Here is a 21,538-nt window from a genome sequence, read left to right on the forward strand (position 1 = left end):
GAGGGGACCTTGTGTTCATCAGAGTTTTATCGTTGTCTAAGTTTAGATCTTGGCTCGCAGACGTCTTCTCAAGTAACAAGGCTGCAGGCTCACTTCAGCCACTCCACACTGAGACAGAAACAGAGCTCCATGCAGAACTTTAAAGGGAGACGAGCAAAAGCACAGAAAAGTGGCAAGTCACAAGAAAATAAGAGGAGGCGGGAGAGGGGCTCTTTAACGTCAGACGCTGTCATATTATGAGACATTTCAAACAGGAGACACAGTAGGGAGAGGAAGAGCACGAATCGGACTATTCTGTTTGGAAACAACTCTTCACCACATCCATTTAGCTCTGCTTTTTACTTACTGAGACCCGGCAATGACAGAGGAAGCAGAGGTGGGAGTCTCCTCCGTCTCAGGATCTGAGCAACAGGCTCCACATTTTTTAAAAGATGTCATCTTCCATGGCAAGTTTAAGGTGAGTTTCTCCATGAGGTACAAGTGGAGCAGAAAGAAACTGACGACAAGGGAGTAGAAGGTAGACACTGAATGAAATCAGTTCAGGTAGAGATGTATACCACATGGGGCGTTTCATGGATATTTGTTGTAACACTATTACTGTAAGTAAGATATTAGAAAAAAAGTATCTCATTATTTTAAGCTAAGAGCTAATTACCTCACCAAGTATATCATGGGGGAATATATCTACGGTGATACACAAGACATGAGCGAGACATGAGATGCCACCCAAACAAGGTGGTGTCTTCTGTTTAAATATTTCACCAGTTTAATTTGCCACATTCAGATTGACTCACAAATAGTTGCAAACATGAAGTTGTACACTGATTTCCCACACATTGTTCATGACCAAAAAAGTTCTTCTTTTTGACAGGAGCAGCTAATGTCTGACACTTGTCTGGTGGTCTGAGCAGAAGAGAGCTCATAAAGGAAGATTAGAGCAGCGGGAAAGGGATGTGGAGCTCCTTCCTGACACATCCAAGACAGATTTGATGCTAACATGTGTGTACAGATAAACTAAGAACGAGTGAAGGAGTCTTAAGGGATTCGTTAAGTACAAAATATTCATGAGCAAGAACAAAACTGGGGCGGTGAAGACCAGTAAGTCATACCACATGATCATCCTTAGGTTCCCAGTCTTTTTAAGGATTTATTGTCCACGTTAGCTCAGAAGGAAAGTTTAAAGTTAGTTGTAGTTCAAATAAAGTCACATTAAAGTAAAGTATAACCTGTAGGGATGCTCCAAAAGCCTAATTTCCCTGTTGTTGAAAAGGAGAGTTTAAACTTAGATTAGTTGACTAGACTAAAAGTAAGAAAACCCTCAGAAAACAGAGCACAACTTAACATTTTAACATTTAACTATGTTCATAAAAATATTGTGTACACTACAAGAGGCATTTGAAACAGTTAATCACATTCTCAGATGACAGCTTTGGTGTAACGGTGAACCAGCATTGTTAATATGGGTAACAAATGTTTTTTATAAAGCAACATTTGACTATGGAGACATGACATTCCAGTGTAAGTTATGTCAATATGTGATGTGTACTGTAGAGCTAAGGCTAAACTTAAAACCACTGAGACGTTGCATAGACAGACTAATAACTGACAGAATATGGACGGAATATTTATTGCTCAAGTTAATGTTCGTCATCATGTTACATACAAGAATCCATAACCACTGCCCATAAAGATTTCACTAATACAGCAATGCAGTGTTTGCCTAGCTTAGCATTAAAAACTGTTTGTGCTCTTCCTCCAGCAACAGCTGTCCCCTGAAAGTTACTATTCTAAGTAAGCCAATTCACAAAGTTGACACCCACCGGAACAATGTGGTTTCCTACATACATTTAGCTCTAGAGATGGCTCCTACATGGACATTAATAGTAATAATTAGTTTAATAACACAACAGTATTCCTAGTGTTGACCAGTGAGGACAGCAAACATTTAAATGATTCATTGGCTAACTGTGTACATCCCTACATGAAAGGTCCATTTAACAGGTGTTCCAAAAAATGAACCTTGTGCTGAGATTGTTTTATGAGTTTTTCAGCACGTTTCCTGATTGGTTTGTTCTTACACATGTATCATTTGAGGTGTGTGGTGTGTGAGCAACGTCTCTTGCAAGTGTCTCAGTGATCACTGTCCTTTTCTTGTGACCTTGATACCGTGTCTGAGGACTGCTATTTTCACACCCAAACATGTGATATATATGTGGAATGGTTTCCACAGTAGACAGGCCACTTGCACGTTGATCCCCACCTGCTGGGCCATGGGCACTGTTTATCCACTAATTATCCAGCTACCTACCAAGTTTGGCTGAGTACAGACACTGCCTGCACCAGACGACAACAAAGTTTTATTTTAGTTGTTATGGAATTAATGGTAATTATGAACACATAGTCAACTGCAAACTGGATCCAACATGGAAACAGCTAGCAGAACCCAGCCCTAGTAAACCAATGCTCCAGTTCAAAATGGGTGGAGTTCCCCTTTAAATATTGGTGCGTGCTTTCTGTGAAGTTTGATCTGTAAACACCTTCCCTCAGATCTGCAGCCAGTCTTTATGAATAGACTTCATAAGATAGATGTAATAGGCCCAGGTCATGACTCAGCTCATAATTCACCAACTATTTATGAAGTGCCACAGTGGTCTTGGCAGCTGCCAACAATACCATGGCACCCAACTGCCTCCTGAACGCTTGATGTCGTAACATTCATTTAACAGTGTTTCGCCCAAATCCCTCAAATTTGTTGGACATATACAAGTCATAGTGCTCCCCACTACAACTCTGAAAATTGGGGCACTATGCCAAACATGGGAACTGGAGAGCTGCTTTCACACACAGTCAGCCAGCCAACACTGCATAACTGTCTGGATCTCAGGATGCATGTCAAATCTGTGTATGGTTTTCAGCTCAAATAAGTCAGTGATGAACGCAACTTACTGTACACTAAATTGGATTCAGAAATGACACCATGGGCATTAATAAAGATACAGTCTCTGAGCAGCTTTGTACTGAGCAACCTTTCAAGTAAGAAATTCATTACAAATATGAGTTGAAACATTAGTATAAAATTTCGAACTCAAGAAAGATCACAAGTAGCTAGTAGCATGCAGTGACAGTTTTAGGTACGGTATTATCTGTAGGTACCAATGCAGGACGTAGCTAAAGGCTGAATCCAAAGACTTCATTGCACTTGCAGACATGGAAACATTAACAGACGCTTTCCCAGGAATTCTAGGACAGGCCCTAGCCCCAGTTCATAAAGTCCACAAGGGTTCTGAAGATGACTTTCTGCAGTCTTCCAGAGCCAGAAGAAAATAGCTGTGGATATGGCAATATTAAAAATAAGACTATTATATATACTATAATAATATAATATATACTATTATAATAATATTGCGTATTACATTTATTCTGTGAGACATTTTTGTTATTTATGATGATACACACCGATAACATGTAGTATATATTAGCCTATAGGATTAATAACTTGGATTTGGTTGTTTTGCTAAGATGGATAAAGGTTTTGTTCATCTGTGGTGTTATCCGCCTGTGTTTTAAATTGATGTTATAATGTTTGCAAAACATGAGACGTCAGATGAACAGGAGTTCAACACCCCAAAGATTCAAATCTTGTTTTTGCACAAACAGAAAGACAGACCCAAAACTCCCATGCCTCCAAAACTTGGCCAACTGTTATCATGTTGAACTTTGAAACTACAATAACTTGGGAGAAACATGACAGAAACAAAACTTAAAGACAGAAAATGGCTGACTGTGGCTTCTTATCCCCTTGGATCCTGGAAAATCATCGCCCACCACTTTAGTGTCTTGACAGGGTGTATGGATAAATGCTTCTGTTAGTAGATTGGGTTCATGCTTTGTCTTCAATTTCTGCAAAGGGAAAAACAAAAACAAACAAGAAAGAAAAACTCAATACAATTGATTAAAATCAGTTATTACAATGTGCTGAATGACAAACCAACAACACAACAAACTTTGATAAATGATCTACAATGACAAAAAGTCTCTGCAAGGTTAGCATTGCAGAGTTGCTCTTAATGAGGCCATTATGCTCACTTTCAGGTTCATAAATTTGGGGGGACGTTCTAGAAAAGGTTTATATGTTTTAACGTCCTTTTTTTCCTCATACCATACAATGTCCTGACTTAAGATGAAATAGTGCATTTAACTTAATTCATACTAGTTTTTTTAAGTTTACTTTCTCTCATCGAGTTTTCTGCACTTTTTACCCGCATACGTGTTTTCTGAGTGTGTAGCATGGTTTGTGGTATGAGACTTAATTTACAGAGCGGTGCACCCCAGTGCGCATGTCCATTTCCGGTTAGCGCGCATCTACTGCTACCGCCAAACTCATTCAAACGCAGGAGGTCAAAGTCGTGCACCTGGTCCCAGTGCTCTCACCGAAGGCTGACTCCAAAGTTGATTTCGGTAAGTTTAAAGCTTTTGTTTGGAATCTTGTCAATATACTTTAATGTTTGGAATAAGAGTTGTTCGAAGAAAGCCGGCAACTCTGCCTTTCCGACTTTTTGTGGGCATGTTAGCTTGTGTGTGTCTGTGCGGGTTCACAGAGCTGACGTTAGAAGCAGTTCAGCATGAGCGAATCCGATTAAAAGTGCCTTGACTCTGTCTGAAGCGAGCCCCAGTGTAGTGTTCACATTTAACATGTCTCCACCGGTTCCTGACTGTTAGCTGCTGGATTACGACGAGCTGCTAATTTAGCTGTATGAGTTAAAACCAGTTAGCTTAACAGGCTATGGTCGGCGGCGGCGGCGGCTCCGTGCTTCAGTTCCAGGTAGCAGAACTTACAAGTGTGTCAGGGTGCAGTCATGCTCGTGCTGGGACGTAAACATCAGCTAAGGTCAATCCAGACGGTGTGTGTGTAAAGTCAGTTAAGGTTTGTTCGTCGCAGTTTGTAGACACATTCAAATTGAGCGTTTCCTCTCGGGCTCAATACACGTCCGCTGCTGGCCGATCCACGGCCGTCGCTGGCAACTGGAGCCGCACTGTGCACGGAAGTCGAGCGCTGCCGTCGTACTTTTCTAAAATATCGTAAAATAAAATATGTTATCGTAGCCGTCACAGCCGTACATTACACTCAATAATTTTTACACTTATTTATAACTACAGTATTTTGATAAATGCTGACGCCTGGCACAAGTTAGTGACTTTATCCAGTTTGGTTTATTTCATGCAGGTGGTATGAGACCGTAAATACTAAAACCAACAAACCAACACAGAAGAAAGGAGACAAGGTGGGTACTGCTTTCATTTAGACATTCAAAATGCGGGTCAGATTAATTAGTGATGCTTATCCTTAAGTAATACAGAAGAAGTAATACAAAACAAGTTTTCATAGACACTGCTGTCTGTTTTAATACACTAATCTGGAAACATTATACAAACAATATTAACCAGTTTATCATTTAATCTTGATTAGATATGAAGAACATGACAATATGGTAACAGATGACTGTTAATATTGTACTGATTTAATACATTTTTTATTTTTTTCTCCATATAGCCTACCTTAGGGGCTGTCTGCCACAGTGAAGTTGGTGGCAGTTGGAAAAGAGGTACCTTCAGTCACCAAGACTGTATTGGCCACCAGGGTACCAGATAACAGTCTTACCCAGCCAGACCAACACAGCAGCAGCCACAGCTTTTCGTCCCACTGCACCTCCTCCCTCACTGCTGCTTCATTGATAAGAAGCTTTCTCAGGAGACTGGACCAAAATCCTTCCGAGACGGTATTGTCACTCTTAGTAATTTTTATTTCATGTTTATTTTTGGGTCTTAGTTTGATTCACTGTTAAAAAATTATTACATTTAAAACCTTTGTAAAAAAAAAAAAAAAATGATGATAAATGTGACAAATGTTTTTTGATATTGTCTTATAGACAACTGTTTGGTGCCAGTTGCTCGATTGCCTCCTTACAAGTAAATGTTTCAGATTCTTCATCATTGCCACCTTATGGTAGTGTGCTTGCAGACTTCAACCAGGCATACAGCTGCTACTACAGTACAAGTAATTCTTTAGAATTCAACTTTGTAACTTGAGCACACATATCCACAGAATTTTTTTTTTCCAAATAAGTTTGCTTTCATGTACTCTTCTGCTTATTCTTTTTTGTCATCTTTTCCATGAGACCAATGACATCACCACAGCACGCACTGCTGTCCTGCAATGTCTGTCCCTGTATCTTGTAGACAATTCCAGTGTAGTCTTCCTCAGCTGTTCAGTAAGTACATTTATAATGATAATGATTGACCATCACACAGTGCACATTTTAGGACATCATCAGACCTCAGGTTTAGCCAATAGTAAAATTCCCAAAAACTGAGGTCAAGTTAGTTATTATAGCCTGTATTCACACTTTAGACTTAGACTTAGACTTTCTTTATTTGTCATTTGGATTTTCATCACAAACGAAATTTCGGTACAGTGGCTCAAGCATAGCAGGAATTACCGACATATTCTTTATAAAAGAAAAAGTAAAAATATAATATATACTTTGCAAACCAAACATATTTAAGTGGGGATGTCATAACAACAAGTGACATGTTTTTAATCAGTTTGATGCCTCACATGTGATGCTGAAGGAAAAGTAATTTTCCGTCTTAGTCTATGGTGAAATTGTTTCATTTCAATTTCTGCCTGATATAGAATTGCGTTTTGAAGGTTATATCACTAAATTGCAACAACACATCTATGTTTTATATGATTTTCAATGTATTCAAAGTTTGAGCCAAATCGGAGCTTCCCAGATGAAGTTGTATAGCCTTTTTTATTTTTTTATTTTATTCTTTTTGTTAAGACTTGGTGCTGAAGTGCAGCCATTTCTACCTGCTCATAATCTAAAGAGCTCTCTAAGAGAGTATTTCAGATTGCTTGTTTCGTCTATGTGATGTTGTGCATAATAAGAGTGAACATAGTATAACTACCTTAATTTATTTGTTTTCTTTTACTTTAATGCAGGATTTGGACTCTGCATGTGAATCCACCCAGGTGCCTGTTGGGGTTCTTAGAATCATGACTGAGGACATGCCACCCTTGATTAACAGCATTGCAATCATCCTTGAAGGAAACATTGTCATGGATGAGATTCCCACAACCTCTCAAGCACTTTGTCTTCTGTTCGGCTTAATGTATGCACCCCGTCTGGATTACCCCAAAGGTATGAAGAACACATCTGAGTTCATCCAGAAGATAATATTGAACCTCGGACAACAGTATATGATGTTTAGTATTAGAGTGTAGTGTGCTTCTGCAGCAAATGTTGAATATATCAAAGTTGAAGGTGTATGTCCAAGTATAGTTCTATGTAATAATCCAGTTTTAATCATCAGGTTTTATTCAGATTTTAAATTTTTACAGACTAAATGTTGCCACGTCTGTTTGTTGCTGTGAGACATTTCAGGAAAGTGTCCATTGTGAATCAAGGGCCTTCTGTTAGCTTCTACCCAGACCAGTCAGCACACCTCACTCATGCTCATTCTCACTTTTAAGTCTCACTCATACATCACATACTGATTTTCACTCATACTCACTGACATACACTTTCTGTCTCACTCATATGCACGCTCATACACTCAGTCTCTCTCACAAACACATAATATTGAGGAAATAATTTAGAGAAAGGCATAACTTAGTAGGAATCTGAAGCAATCGGCAAACTACAAGGATGGATTTGCCTCTAATTGGCGTTAGCATCATTTATTCCCCCTGTTTTCTCTCCTCTGGTCACTGACTGGCCTGGTTCTCTGCTAACAGAAGGGTTTGGACTAGGGCTGAACATTCAAATTACAGTATATGTATTTTTTTTTCTTGATAGAGGTTCAATTTGGGAAACCCCATTTAAAAACAAAGTATATGTGGTGCTAAAGAGATATTCTGACCTTTTATTCATCTGTCCCCCCAATTGTTCAGCCACACTCGACCTTTGATGATCTCTTTCCAGACAAGTTTACAAATGAACAGCATGTTGATTATTATTGTTGTTTACAGATACTGAAATAAAAAACATGTTTGTAATGCCATTTTGTGAATTCTTATTTTTAAGTTAGCTAAACTAAGGTATGTTAAGTACACTTATTTTAAATTAAGTACTGCTCACTTACTTTGACACAGTATATTAAGTTAATGTGAGTTATTTTTATTGAGTTTCTGTCAACTTTATTGAAGTGGATTACAATAAGATACCGCAAGTGAAGTATATTACAAATTTCAAGTGATGTCTGCTTGTTTTGGGTATTTGAGTTGCAACAATTTGATTTCAATTTAACTGTGCTGAGATATATTAAGTTCTTATAACTTCAAAACCAAGTAAAGCTCATTTAAATATAATAATTTCACACAGCTTCACACAATTAAGTTTGTTTACTTACTTTTCCCAAGGTAAGTGGCTTCCTAAATTTCTGTAAGTAAACTCAACTTGTTGGAATTTACAGTGCATCAACTACAATAACACCTACAATACCTCGGAAAATGAGGCAAGGAAAATAGAAACTGTTTTCACGGATAAAAAAAATAACTTAAAAATAACGAGTAAAAATAATATTAAAAATAAAATCACAATTTTTCCATTTTTGCCTCTCAGGGCTTCTGTAGTCACCTTTGCTGACAGCAGTAATTTTCTGGGGGCAATTTTTGTAATTTTGTGGGTTTAAAATAGCATGTAGAGCCAGAGTATTTCCTTTCTAAATTGAGGGTTGATTTTGACCACACAAGTATTGGTGAATGTTGGAACATGGAAAGACAAAGTCAAAAAAGAAAAATGTGTAAAAACAGGGCCCAGATTTAAAAATACTGGAATTTCTCTTTCCCTCGTGTTCTCTTGACTGTCCATCAGTATTACACCATTAGCTCAACATGGCCCAGTTTGTGGGAGTAGCCACATTAGTAGCACAATGTGCTAAGTTCAGCAGGATAACCTTTGATTAAAAAAACACCAAAGCAAAATAAAACAGCAAATATGACATTTTTGTCTCATTTCCATAATAAGTTAATTCACTTGAGATGCTCAGATGACAAAAGTAGATGTAGATTTGTGCGTTGGTTCTTACAGCCAACAACAGCCAAGTATGCTTTACACCCTCCTTCCAAATCTTCACTCTGATGAAGGCGAACAGCCACTATATGACACACCGATGAACAGGGAAAAACACAAAAACCGAAAAATGACCTCTGTAAGTGGGTTTAAGTTGCATGACCAGCAGGAACTGACATAGAAAACAAGCAGTCCAAATGGTGCTGGTCTTTTTAATAAACACACACAGTTTCTGTCTGTACATGCAGTTTCCTGCATCCTTAATTATGACCTCTTCCTATCTGTCTCCATGTGCATGCTGACAGCTGCTGAAGGCCCTAACCCCAGAGGAAAACACCCACTGCCAGCACGGCCTCTACTTCGAGGACGGTCAGCGACGTGTTGACTACGTCCTCACTTACCACGTGAAGAAGCAGGCAGGGGGCCGCTCCAGCCGACAGTCCACACACCTGTTCACTGAAAATGCTGTTGCCCGCAGCCTACGCCGTGGCACCCAGAGCCGTGACAAGCATCTCCGACAAAACCAAGCACAAAGGGGAAGAGACTCATCAACCCTGTCATCATCACTTGTAGTTGACGTGGAGCTGGGCTCTCCTGGAGAGACCCTCAGCAGCCAGGAAGATCATAAGATGTTCAGACGGGAGGAGTTTGAGGGGAAACTGAGAGACATGGGACTGGAGCTGGAGAAAGATGAGGACGTGAGTTTACATATTTCCAGAAACACTAACAAGTTACCCAAAAATGTATTTCTAATTGTGTAATCTATTTCATGGTCAGAAAAGACGTTCCATTTACAGAGGTAACACGGTTAGCACACACAAGCATAAAGTACTGGAGTAGGAAACACTATAGTTTCCAGTCTCCTTTTTTACACTGCTTTGAGCTAAAAAAAAAAATGCTTAAGTATTGAAAATGTGAAAAAAACTTGTGGTGGACTACAGTACTTCAAACATGGATATTCAATTTCAATTCAATTAAATTTTATTTAAAGTACCAATTCATAACACAGTTATCTCAAGACACTTTACAGGTGTGTAAACAATAACAAGAAAAAAGAAACAAAAAAAAAAATCACAGAGAAACAGGTCCCAGGGCAAACCCCCACACTGAGTCAGCATATGGCGACAGTGGCGAGGAAAAACTTCCTTTTAACAGGCAGAAACCTCGAGCAGAACCAGACTCAGTGTAGACGGCCTTCTGCTGTGACCACCTGGTCATATTGTGCAAAAGAAGGTACAAATTAGTTGTGGATCAAATGTTGATCCTTCACACACATCTTCAACCCAGCAGCACAGAAGATCTATACAATCAACGCAGTTTCAGGATGGCCACCCAGGATTAGTGTCACCAATTCAATAATAATGCTGTTGAATAATGGACAGAAAATAACATGATGTCACAGTGAAGATAAAATGTCTTCAAATCATCATTTTATTCTATTAGACATTTTGTGAAATGTCATAATAAATGTATTAATTATTGAGGTTTTGCTGAAAGCATGTTTTGTGGGGTTACAGTGACCTCTCACCCACATTTAGTTTTGTCACCTGACAGGCACCAGTTAGCATTGTCATTCTTTAAACTGAACAACAAGTTCCCGCTCATTTTTTGGCCGGGCTTCAAGCTTGTGGAGAACGCAGGAGCAAAGCAGCAAAGCAGCAAAGCCCTAAATTACCACACATGTAAGTAATACAAATATCAGTTTCCAGTTTGTTTGCATGACTGAATATATGCACATCATGATAGAAGGATTTTCCAGCTAGCCAGATGATTGCAGCTAGTTAGAATGTACATAGATGATCACACAACAAAAGGAATTTGGACATTTGAATTTTTCTATGTCGTAAGGCAACACAAGGACACTTCTTTTTTGTCAGTGAATTAATGATAGTCTTGTTGTGTAAACCTTTTACAGTCTATGGAAGTCACTTTGACATTTGATGTAATATTAATTAATGCGTACTGGTTATTCAGCAGTGCTTTAACATTTAAGGTTATTTTCAAGACCTGATTTCTGATTATTGAATCAGAAATTACGTACTTACTTGCTTCTTTAAATCTGTGAGTTTGTTTTCCTAAATCTTGTATTAATTGCATTAGAGTGAGTCTGTTTGATGATGCACTATACGGACAAAAGTATCCATACACAACTCTTTATGGGGCTGTTTTTCAGGGGTTGGGCTAGGCCCCAACTTCCAATGAAGGGAAATCCTAATGCTTCAGTGTACCAAAACATTTTGGACAATGCTGTGCTTCCAACTTTATGCCCCAGTGCACAAAGCAAGGCACATAAAGACATAGCTGGATGAGTTTGGGGTGGAAGAACTTGGCTGTCCTGAATGGGGAAAAATTCCCACAGAAACATAAACAAAATCTTGTGGAAAGCCATCACAGAAGAGTGGAAGCTGTTAAAGCTGCAAAGCTGTCTGTGTATTTAGAATGTGGTGTCATCATTAAGTCCCTGTTCGTGTAATGGTAAGATACCCCAATACTTGTGTCTATGCAATGTGTGTTGATAAGGTAGTAAAGGCCACAGAGCAGAAGCTTGGTTTATATTAGCTAAATTATGTGTTTTGTGTATCATTTCAATCAAACCGTTGATTTTTGACATTTCTCTGACATTACAGATGCCTACCTATCACAGGTGTCAAACACTGTAATATAGGCAACAGTTGGGTGAAAAAAGCTGTTGTTTTCTTTCTTGCAAGTCCATTTAGCTTGCACTGATGTCACACGTGGGCAGCCGTGGCCTAGAGGTTAGAGAAGTGACTTGTGATCGGAGGGTCACCGGTTCAATTCCCCCACCGGTGGAGTGATTAATGCAAAAAATGCTCCCCTGGCTGGCCGATGTGCCCTTGAGCAAGGCACTTAACCCTAAAAATTCTTTTTTTTCACTCTCCATCATTTATTGCAAACATGGAATACTGTTAGATGAAATGGCAGGAGGCTGCATTCAGCATGGTCTCAAAAACCAAGAGGAGGCGGCATGCATGCTTGAATTCATTCAAAGGCTAGATACTTCAGTAAGACATGTATTTTTGTTGTCTTTTTGATGACATGCTATTGCACATTTGTACAATTACAAAACTTGATTTTCACACAGTGTCAGAAGAAACAGACGCTTTGTTGGAATAAACCTTGAGAGAGGCACCAAGGCTGGATGGGACAAAGTCACCGACAAGAAGAAGAACAGTCACATATGTCCACTCTGCCAAAGAGACCCACTTAATTTAAAGTGGTGAGCTTACTTAGTCCCATTACTCACATATATTCATCAAAACACTAGCTCTTCTCATTCCTAGTTCTTTTTCAATCTCATTGTCCTTCTCCCTCATAGAGTGAAAGATCTGAATCCCTCTTCCTCTCTCTAACTCTCTCAGTCATTCTTTCACTTGTGTCTTATTCTCATGCCTTCTTTCTGTAATTCTCTGTGTTCTGTGTTATTTGTGTTCTGTTTATAAAACTACACAAAGAGCAGTTTAAATATTCCAGGCTGGGATGTTTTTGGCTGACTGATGGGTTAGTTCAGGGCTTGATATGTTTTAGCACACACACACGCGCACACACACACACACACATAAAGTACTGTGTAAAAGTCTAAGGTCACCATTTGATTTGCTACAATGACCATATATAATTAGTTCTCTATCTCTGTATTAGAATACAACCAGAAAACACAGGAAATGTATATGCAGTATTAAAAAAAACAGAACAAACAGCTTCTATAGCAGCAAGCATTTTGTGTGACCTCCACTCACACTTGAGCAACAGCAGGAACCTAGTAAACCTAAGAGGAATGGAATCCTAATGAATGGCATCGCTAACACCTGCATTTGGCCTGCTAATTAATGTCAGAATGATTGCTGTGTTTATTACACCATGAGCATTACATACACATGTTGTATGGGTTTAACTTGTTGGAAGCTTGCTAATATGTATAAGACCAACATTCAGTCACATCATTCCAGAACCTTCCAGAATCTGACATAATTTTGCATCAGCAAGCCAATCTCAAAGGGAAATCAGCAAACAAACTCAAGATGTGGTATTCAAGCTGTTCCAAAAAAAACCTGAAGAATCAGGAGAGGTCAAGTACAAAAAAATGGACTGGATGGCTAGGAAAACCTTCAAAATCTGATGAGAAGTTTCTCAGAGTTTTTTCTTTGAGCGACTGGAAGAAGTCCATCAAAGGCCTGGCTCAGCATCTGGCAGCTTCATCGGGATGCCAAGTTGACCCAGGTCTTTGTGGAAGGGTAGCAGCCAAGAAACCACTTTTTGGAAGGGGAACAAATCGAAAAGGCTAATCATTGGGTCCAATCGTTGACAGTAAGTGAGAAGTAGAGTTGGAGAGAGATGGAAGAATGCCTTCAGTAAAAGACATTGTGGAAGGGGCTGCATTTCTGCCAGTGGTGTTGGCGATATTATCCTTACTGATGGAATCATGAATGCTGAAAGTACAGAAAAAGTTTTAATTCATCATGCCATTCCTTCTTGAAAGTGCCTGATTGGGAATGGTTTTATTTTTCAACATGATAATGATCTCAAGCACCCTGCCAATGCAATGAAATCATATTTGGAGGAAAAAACAGCTGATAAAACACTCACTGTCATGGACTGGCCTTCAGAGTCCAGACCTGAATATTATAGAGGCAGTATGAGATCACCTAAAGTACTATCTAAACAACTATAGAAAGTGCTGAAAGAAGCTTGGTATAATACCAGAAGATTACTTTAGAACACTTCACTACAGGCTCCCCAAGAGAGTTCGAGATGTGCTCAGTGCCAAGGGAGGTCACGCTAACTAAATACTGAAAAATGAATAGGGATGGTCTTTAAAACTTTGCTAAAACAACAAATCTAATGCAAGACTTTTGCACAGTACTGTGTATTTTTTTTTTTTTTAAAAAGTGATAAAATGTGATATAGTTTATCATGTAAATACTTTTGTACCCATGTGTCATGTACTTTTATTGTATTATTTTCATCAAAAAACAAACTTTGTTTTGATAGGCTCTGTCTCAGGTTTTTGTTGATTCCACATGTGCTGTTTCCCCATTTCAAAATAAAATGTAAAGTGCAATAAGAAGCTGTGGATTATTTTGTCTCACATTGTAATTTAGCTCTGTTCCTTTTTCACAGTGAATATGATTTTCATTCTGTGCTTAAAGCCAGCTTTGGGCCAAGATTTTGGGAAGACTGACAACCAGCAATTTCCATTATAGCCTTCGATTGTATGCAGCCTGACTTTCCATATGGGTATAACCTGATAAGCCAATAACCATTTAGGTAAAATAAAATGAGTGCCAAAAAAGGCAAATTCTGCAATCAAATTAGTCATCTGTAAGATACAGTAAAAAACAAGTGCTTAATTTATACTTTATACTTCCACTGTTTTTGTTTTTTTCTTATTTTTCAGGAAAAGTGTATTTTTGTGTGTAAAATATGACTCATCCTTAAACGTACATCATAACAAACAATCATAACAATTCACTTGTTAGAATGCATTTTAAGAGTGTGTTTATAACTATCTGCTAGTCTTCTCTTTGCACACGAACAAATTTTCATCATATTTCGTTAACTAAAACTGAAATCAGATGCAGATTCCTTTTTCTTTGATAAGCATATCTTAGCTACCTTGTACAGATACAGACAGAATATTTAATTATTAGAAAATATCACATCATTTTACAGCAGGGTTGTCTGGAGTGAAGTTACGTTCACAACAGCAGTTTTGGAAAAGTGTGCACTTATGTTCAACTAAAAAAAAGTTTGGAGGACATCCACTTCTGCATATCTTCAACAATTTAGGAGACAGCCAGTTTCTCTTAAACTATTTGCAGTGTTGCAGTTCAGATATATCTATGTGTAAGTGTGTAAACTGATATTCTGACTATGTATAATGTGTCTTAATGCCAGCATATAAATAGAAAATAACGCTCTCCACAGCAGTGAACTCAAATGGCTGACCTGCAAATCCCATACATACCTATTTTCCGGAAATTGGGCACAAGAGCAAGCACACTGAAAGGGCAAAGTCTCACTGCAAACGCGTTTGTATGACCAATAGGTTTTTGATATTTCATCATCAGTAGTAGTGCTGTTATGCAAACAAATGGTTAAAATGCAAAATATACTATATTATGCAACATATTAGTCTTTTATCCAAGTTAAAACGATCTGGTCAAGTTTCCTACTTACTGTTTAAAAAAATCAGATACACACACACTTGGACATCATAATTCATTGACAACATGTAAATATGCCTCTGCAATCTATTAGTTTATTTGAATATATTCATTTTTAGCATTTTTCTTTTTTTCTTGCAGTTGTGAGTTTCAAGTATTTGTCTTTACTGCTTAGCAGGAGCTCTGAGCCTATGTTTAATTTCAGGTCAAGATATATTAACTGGTCAATTGGAACAAATTTGTTTATAACTAAGGCTAACAGATTGGTTCATGTTGAGCTCTGTGGGTGCAGGTTGGTCTTCCCGGTCTTGCAGTCCCCAGTGACTGCTCTGTCGACTAGTAGCTGGTACTTAGCTCCCCTTGTATTGCTACCAATTCCCTTCAGGGAATTTCCACTTCTACCCAATTCTACACTTCTACTTATCTTAGCGGCTATGATGACTGACAGGAGCTTTCATGTTGTGTAGAGGAACGTTATTGGCCAGTACATGGATGGAACCGCACCCTTCTTAGGATCTGTCATGATGAGGACTGTCTTTCCTTTGGTTAGCGACTCTGGGTGAGTCCCATCCATCATCAGCTAGTTCATTTGTGCTGCAGGTTGGAGTGCAATTAGCTTCTTTAGCCAGTAGGCGTGGATCATAACAGGGCCTGGCACTGTCCAGTTTTTCAATGCCTGACACTCTTTGTTGGATGTCTGTCATTGTGATGGTTACTGGGTCTTGTTCTGGGAGATTGCTGTGGTTAGATCCACTAGCCACTGAACATCGATGTTATGTGACGCCTCCTTCTCTCAGATGTTCTCCCAGTACTGTTCAGTCTCAGCCCTGGGTGGATCGATTCTCATGTTATTGCCCTGTCACTGGGAGTAAACTTTGAATGGTTTGGTGGAGAACATCTTGTTTATTCTCCTAGATTCTGCTTCTTGTGTGTATCTCTTCAGGCAGGCAGTCAGAGCTGTGAGTCTTTGTTTGGCAGTCTCCAGGGCCTCAGGTATAGACTTCATCGGTAGCCTTTTCTTCATCACAGCTCTCTATAGTTCTGAGAGTCGACAGACTTCTCTTCATTTTGCTCTGATCTTGGCCTACAGCCTACTCTTCCATTGGAAAAAGTCCTCCATGCTCCTTGTTACTGTGTTAACCTTGTAGCCAAGTATTTATATGATTACTGTCGCGGTGGTGTACATCAGCTCCTTGGTCTTGGTTATCAACTTAGAGATAGTCTGTAGTGCTGCATTTCTAGCAGTCTTTCAGAAGGTACTTTGTCACTTTGATATCATCCCCCTGACCTGTTGTCCTGGCTCCATTGCATCATTGCTATACCTCATCAGTCTCTAGTTGTGATAGCAGTTGACACTTGTGGAAGTTGGAACACTGTGCTAATAAATGCTTCTTTGTTAGGATGCCTGAGCATTAAGAAAAAGAACAATATATATACTTATATTTGCCATGCTTATTTTTGTATGTTTCATGTCTCTTAGTCCAAGATTCAAGGGGTGGGCTTTCTGAAGATTCATGCTCCTTGGAATGTTCTCTGTCGAGAGGCTGAGTTAATGAAGTTAAAGATGCCCACCAAGAAGGTAAGATCTGATGTATATGCATTTTCTCTGTATCACTGTCTGGGTAAAGAACACCAAAAAGTTTAGCATGACTCCACAGTAGGTTTTTGAAAAACAATGCATTACAGTGTTGTGTTAATAGTGGTTGTGTATTAAGCTATGTTTTCTGGTTAGTTGTCGCATTCAGCAAGTGTAGCACTTCATCAGCTACAGTTTCCTAGCTGAGTCTGTGAACATTGTGAGAACAGAAATATTCCAAAACAAAGTAAGCTCTGAGCAAGCCTTATCTAATCACGTTAACCCCCCCCCCCCCCCCCCCCTGTGTTGCCCCTGCCGCAATTTCAAAAGCTGTTTGCACAGTATTTTCATGATATATACATTGTACTAATAGTGCAGTATAACCAAGTCAAATACTCCAAACATTATAGTAATACACTAATACATTTTAAATGCTCTACCCAGTACAGCCCTGAGGTGAAACATAAGATATACTAACAAATTAGAAAACATATGAAAATTCAACAAAACACAACGATATTTCACAAAACAGAAAAAGTAAGGACTTGTTTGTGAGTGGACAGAACACTAAATCACTAAAGAGGTCAACCAGTATTGGTCAGTGATGTATAAATAACCTCCCGTGGATGCACTGACCGCCCAAGGATGTATCATACCAAATCTGTATACAGTCTCATGGGAACAAACATGCCTGTCAGGAGGCACTTTTTAATTCAATATCAGAAGTTTTAGGGTGCTTTTGGTTACGTTAAAATGAGCTCATGTCTGTTTGTTTAGTGTGGTTTGTTTAGACTGGAGTGAAAACTGTCAGACCAGAAGTCTTCAGTGCATGTTAGAAAGTGGATGCTCTGCATTAATACCTGAGTGAGACTGTTGAATTGAAAGCACTGTGACATTATCCAGGCAGGGACACATGTAAAAGACAAGACAGCATCAGAGGCAGCTCATTACTCTGTTGGTGTTGTTAGGAATAGTTTCTTCCTCTCACAAATGATATGTGGCTATGTGTGGACACTTGTTTTCATTTTCCAGCCTCTTTCACTCACAGAACATTAATTAGAAAGAACTGACAAAATGTGTTTAATTGGCTATTATTAAGAAAGAAGGAGGAGAGATAAGATTTAAAAACAGATTTGTTACAGTCGTACACTATAATTTGCACTCTCGCAGTAAATCTGAATCTATAAGGCCTTTGTTGCCTTTTAGACAATCTGTTGTTTTGTCCAGAGGAGTTTAATACCTGTGTGACTTTCTCTTGTGATTGGTTGCAATCACATATGCAAAAGAAGAAAGGTTACATGATGACATTTGACATGATTTATTAATGTCCTGTAAATTTGAATGTTATTTAATGTTTTTGCCTAATGTTTTTGTTTATCGTAACCTCATTTAAGTTGATATTACTGTGGTTAAATATGTATTCATGAGATTGGGTTTCAACTTTAGGTGTCATGCTAAAAAAAATACGGTAGTAAAATAATAATGACATTGTATCCATTGCATTTGAAAATACATATATAGTTAAGTCCATATATATTGGGACAAGTGTAAGTTTTTTGGCATTTGGCCCTCTCAAGGCAAAGAAATGGGATATTCTTCAGTGGCCAAGTCAGTCACCTGATCTCAACCCAACAGAGCATGCTTTTGAATTACTGAAGACAACACTGAAGGCAGAAAGAACGACAAACAAGCAGCAGCTGAAGGTAGATGCAGTAAAGGCCTGACAAAGCATCTCAAAGGAGGAAACTCCTTTGAGATGGCTAAACTCCTATGAGATGGCTAAATATTGTGACTAAATGCTAAATGTTGTGTTTTCTAATTATGCACAACTGATGTTCTAGATAATTTATGGTTATTGATGTTTTTGTCTCTTTAACCATTTTTAAATTATTGAAAAATATATCTTTTCTCTACCTCACCCGACCAAATAGGAAAAATTGTAATTTATTGATAATATTACACAGAACAAACACAGAATAAACATGCAGTTAAATCTACTGTACTTGAAAAAAAAAACACAAAGTGTTATTCATGTTCAACGTTACTGAAACTTAGCAGTCTCTGACTTGGTGAATTATTTTTGGTGTTTTTGTACGTAAACTTGATTGCAGTGTGTGTGATTTGTGGGGAATTTTAGGTGTATGAAGTCAAGCAGTCAAGCAGTGTTGTGGAGAAGATCAGCTGTCTAGTGAATAAAGTTCTAGATCCTCTCCACCCTCATGTTGACGAGCATCGACCCAAGAGCATCAAACACCTGTCGCACACTTTCTCCAGGGAAAAACAACACCTGTAAGTAGACCTTGTACAGCTTTATGGGCAAAAGATTTGCACATTGTTGTTTTATTCTCTCTCAAATTCTTATGTTTGTTTGATATTTAATCTAATTCCAATAAATCTAATTCCATACTCTTAGTCCTCCCAGTGTCTGTTTTAAACACGGTGGCCCTGTGACTAAACAGTACACTAAAAAATGTTTCTGAAAGCATTTTAATTGAGAACTAGCTTGCGCAGTAACAGAAATTTGATTTCATACTTGAGCAGCACTGCCATTTTTAATTTTGATTCATGAGCAGTGTGTGTTCAGATCCTCCTTTTTTGCCCAATTTTATTAATGGAACAATGCCACAATTCTTTTGATCCAAGATGCTGATGCTGCAGTGTAACCACAGGCTCTCTATTTTGTGAAACTCGTTATTCTATAAAGTATATTGTTAGATGACTGCATTTTGTGTCTTTGTGTTGTGGAATTGTCGTTGTATTACATGCAGACACACTGTATAATGTACAGTGTGTCTCTAGTTTCATCCTTTATTTCTTTACTGAACAAGGACCATGCAAAAAAACTCATCTCAAAAATGAGCAAAGATGATTTATGCCAGATTTAAGTATTAGATAATAATAATCATCATCATAATAACTTTATTTATTTTTCCAAAATAAAATCTTTCCAAAGTGCATCATTAAAATCATTAAAAACAAAACCGACAAATTGCACACAAATAGAAAGCAATGAACAAGACAAATGGTGAAAAAGGTTCAAGATTTAAATTTTAAAAAAGAGAAAAAAAAGGGAAATATACAATTTAAAACAGGTAAAGTTAAAGGGGACATTAAAAAGACATCACATAAAAGCCAGTCTATAAAAGGGGGTTTTGAAAAGTGATTTAAAATAAGCCACCGACCTTGCGGGCCTTATCGCCTCGGGATGGTTGTTACAAAGCCGAGAGGCTCTGATGGTCACCTGAAGTTCGGGCTGGCTCACAGGGGGTCAACAACTCTGTTATATAACTTGGAGCCAGATCCAGACAAGCTTTAAAAGATATGTATAATCGTAAAATCAATTCTAAAACGGACTGGCAACCAATGAAGGGAGGCTAGGATAGGGGCGATGTGCTGTTAAAACCAGTGAGAAGATAACTGCCATCTGTAGTCCCCAGGCAGTTACACACAAACACAATCACCAGATGCTAAAGCATTCACATACATCATCGTTACATAGTTTCTGTCCCAACTAATATGTATAGGCACATCTACAAGTACACTTCAATATATAAATACCAGCACACACGTCCATCCAGAGAAAAATAAAATAAAATATGAAATTGCATTTGATTAAGAATAAAATCTGTCATGGTCAAGTTAATGTTGGCATGACTGGTTTTGTAACATCCATTTTTTGCACCATCGGTAAAAGAATGAAAATCTAAAAGTTTTTAGCTTAAGTGGAAGCATATTCCAATGTTTGATGGCTTTAAAGGAGAAAGCAGATTGTGGCAGTCCATCACAGAGGGATGTTTAAATCTGAATTTAGGGCAGAGTGAGAGGTTCTATTCGTTTGTTCAGGCCGAAGCTGAAGAAAGCTCTTCAAAGGCAGACAATTTGCATTGTAAGTAATCTTATGTGTTAGTTGAACCTCTGAAAGCAGAATGAGATACTCAAAACTTAAGACTGTATTTGGACAAAATGTTACAGTGATGCTGATTTAATGATTTTCCATCAAAAAACTTTAGAGCTTGTTTAAACAGCCTCTCAAGTTTTCTTCCCTCACAAATGATCAGCCTCAGATAAACTATAATATGTAAACTTCAAACTGTGCCTATTATTAGGCACTGTCACTGCATATATATATATATATGTATGTATATATATTATATTATATATGTATATATTTATATATATATGTGTGCATTGTAGTGTGATTCGTCACTCCACAGAACGCGTCTCCACTGCTCTAGAGTCCAGTGGTGGCGTGCTTTACACCACTGCATCCGACGCTTTGCATTACACTTGGTGATGTATGGCTTGGATGCTGCTCGGTCATGGAAACCCATTCCATGAAGCTCTCTACGCACTGTTCTTGAGCTAATCTGAAGGCCACATGAAGTTTGGAGGTCTGTAGCGATTGACTCTGCAGACAGTCGGCGACCTCTGCGCACTATGCGCCTCAGCTCCCACTGACCCCGCTCTGTCATTTTATGTGGCCTACCACTTTGTGGCTGAGTTGCTGTTGTTCCCAACAGCTTCCACTTTGGTATAATACCAGTGACAGTTGACTGTGGAACATTTAGTAGTGAAGAAATTTCACGACTGGACTTGTTGCACAGGTGGCATCCTGTCACAGTACCACGCTGGAATTCCCTGAGCTCCTGAGAGCGGCCCATTCTTTCACAAATGTTTGGAGAAGCAGTCTGCCTAGTTGC

At 38.5% G+C, this 21,538-nt stretch overlaps 1 protein-coding gene across 18 annotated transcripts in view; it reads left to right on the forward strand.

The window, feature by feature from the left end:
- Positions 1 to 21,538, forward strand: part of LOC124061724 (anoctamin-1-like) — a 52,666-nt gene continuing 31,128 nt past the window's right edge. For 3 of the 18 annotated variants that reach the window (XR_006843807.1, XM_046393919.1, XM_046393921.1), the window contains exons 1-5: positions 4,183 to 4,458; positions 9,383 to 9,775; positions 16,743 to 16,841; positions 18,416 to 18,541; positions 18,976 to 19,127. Coding sequence is in view for 16 of the 18 variants with exons in the window: in XM_046393919.1 (XP_046249875.1) it covers positions 4,288 to 4,458; positions 9,383 to 9,775; positions 16,743 to 16,841; positions 18,416 to 18,541; positions 18,976 to 19,127 (941 nt within the window). In the remaining 2 variants the exon portion in view is untranslated. Of the gene's footprint in view, positions 458 to 4,181; positions 4,459 to 5,205; positions 5,283 to 5,551; positions 5,787 to 7,035; positions 7,206 to 9,382; positions 9,776 to 11,961; positions 12,316 to 16,742; positions 16,842 to 18,415; positions 18,542 to 18,975; positions 19,128 to 21,538 lie in introns of those variants that run through there. The other 15 variants (XR_006843806.1, XM_046393909.1, XM_046393917.1 and 12 more) reach the window with 13 other exon arrangements.

The sequence above is a fragment of the Scatophagus argus genome, chromosome 7, assembly GCF_020382885.2.
Source record: "Scatophagus argus isolate fScaArg1 chromosome 7, fScaArg1.pri, whole genome shotgun sequence".
NCBI classification, from domain to species: Eukaryota; Metazoa; Chordata; class Actinopteri; family Scatophagidae; genus Scatophagus; species Scatophagus argus.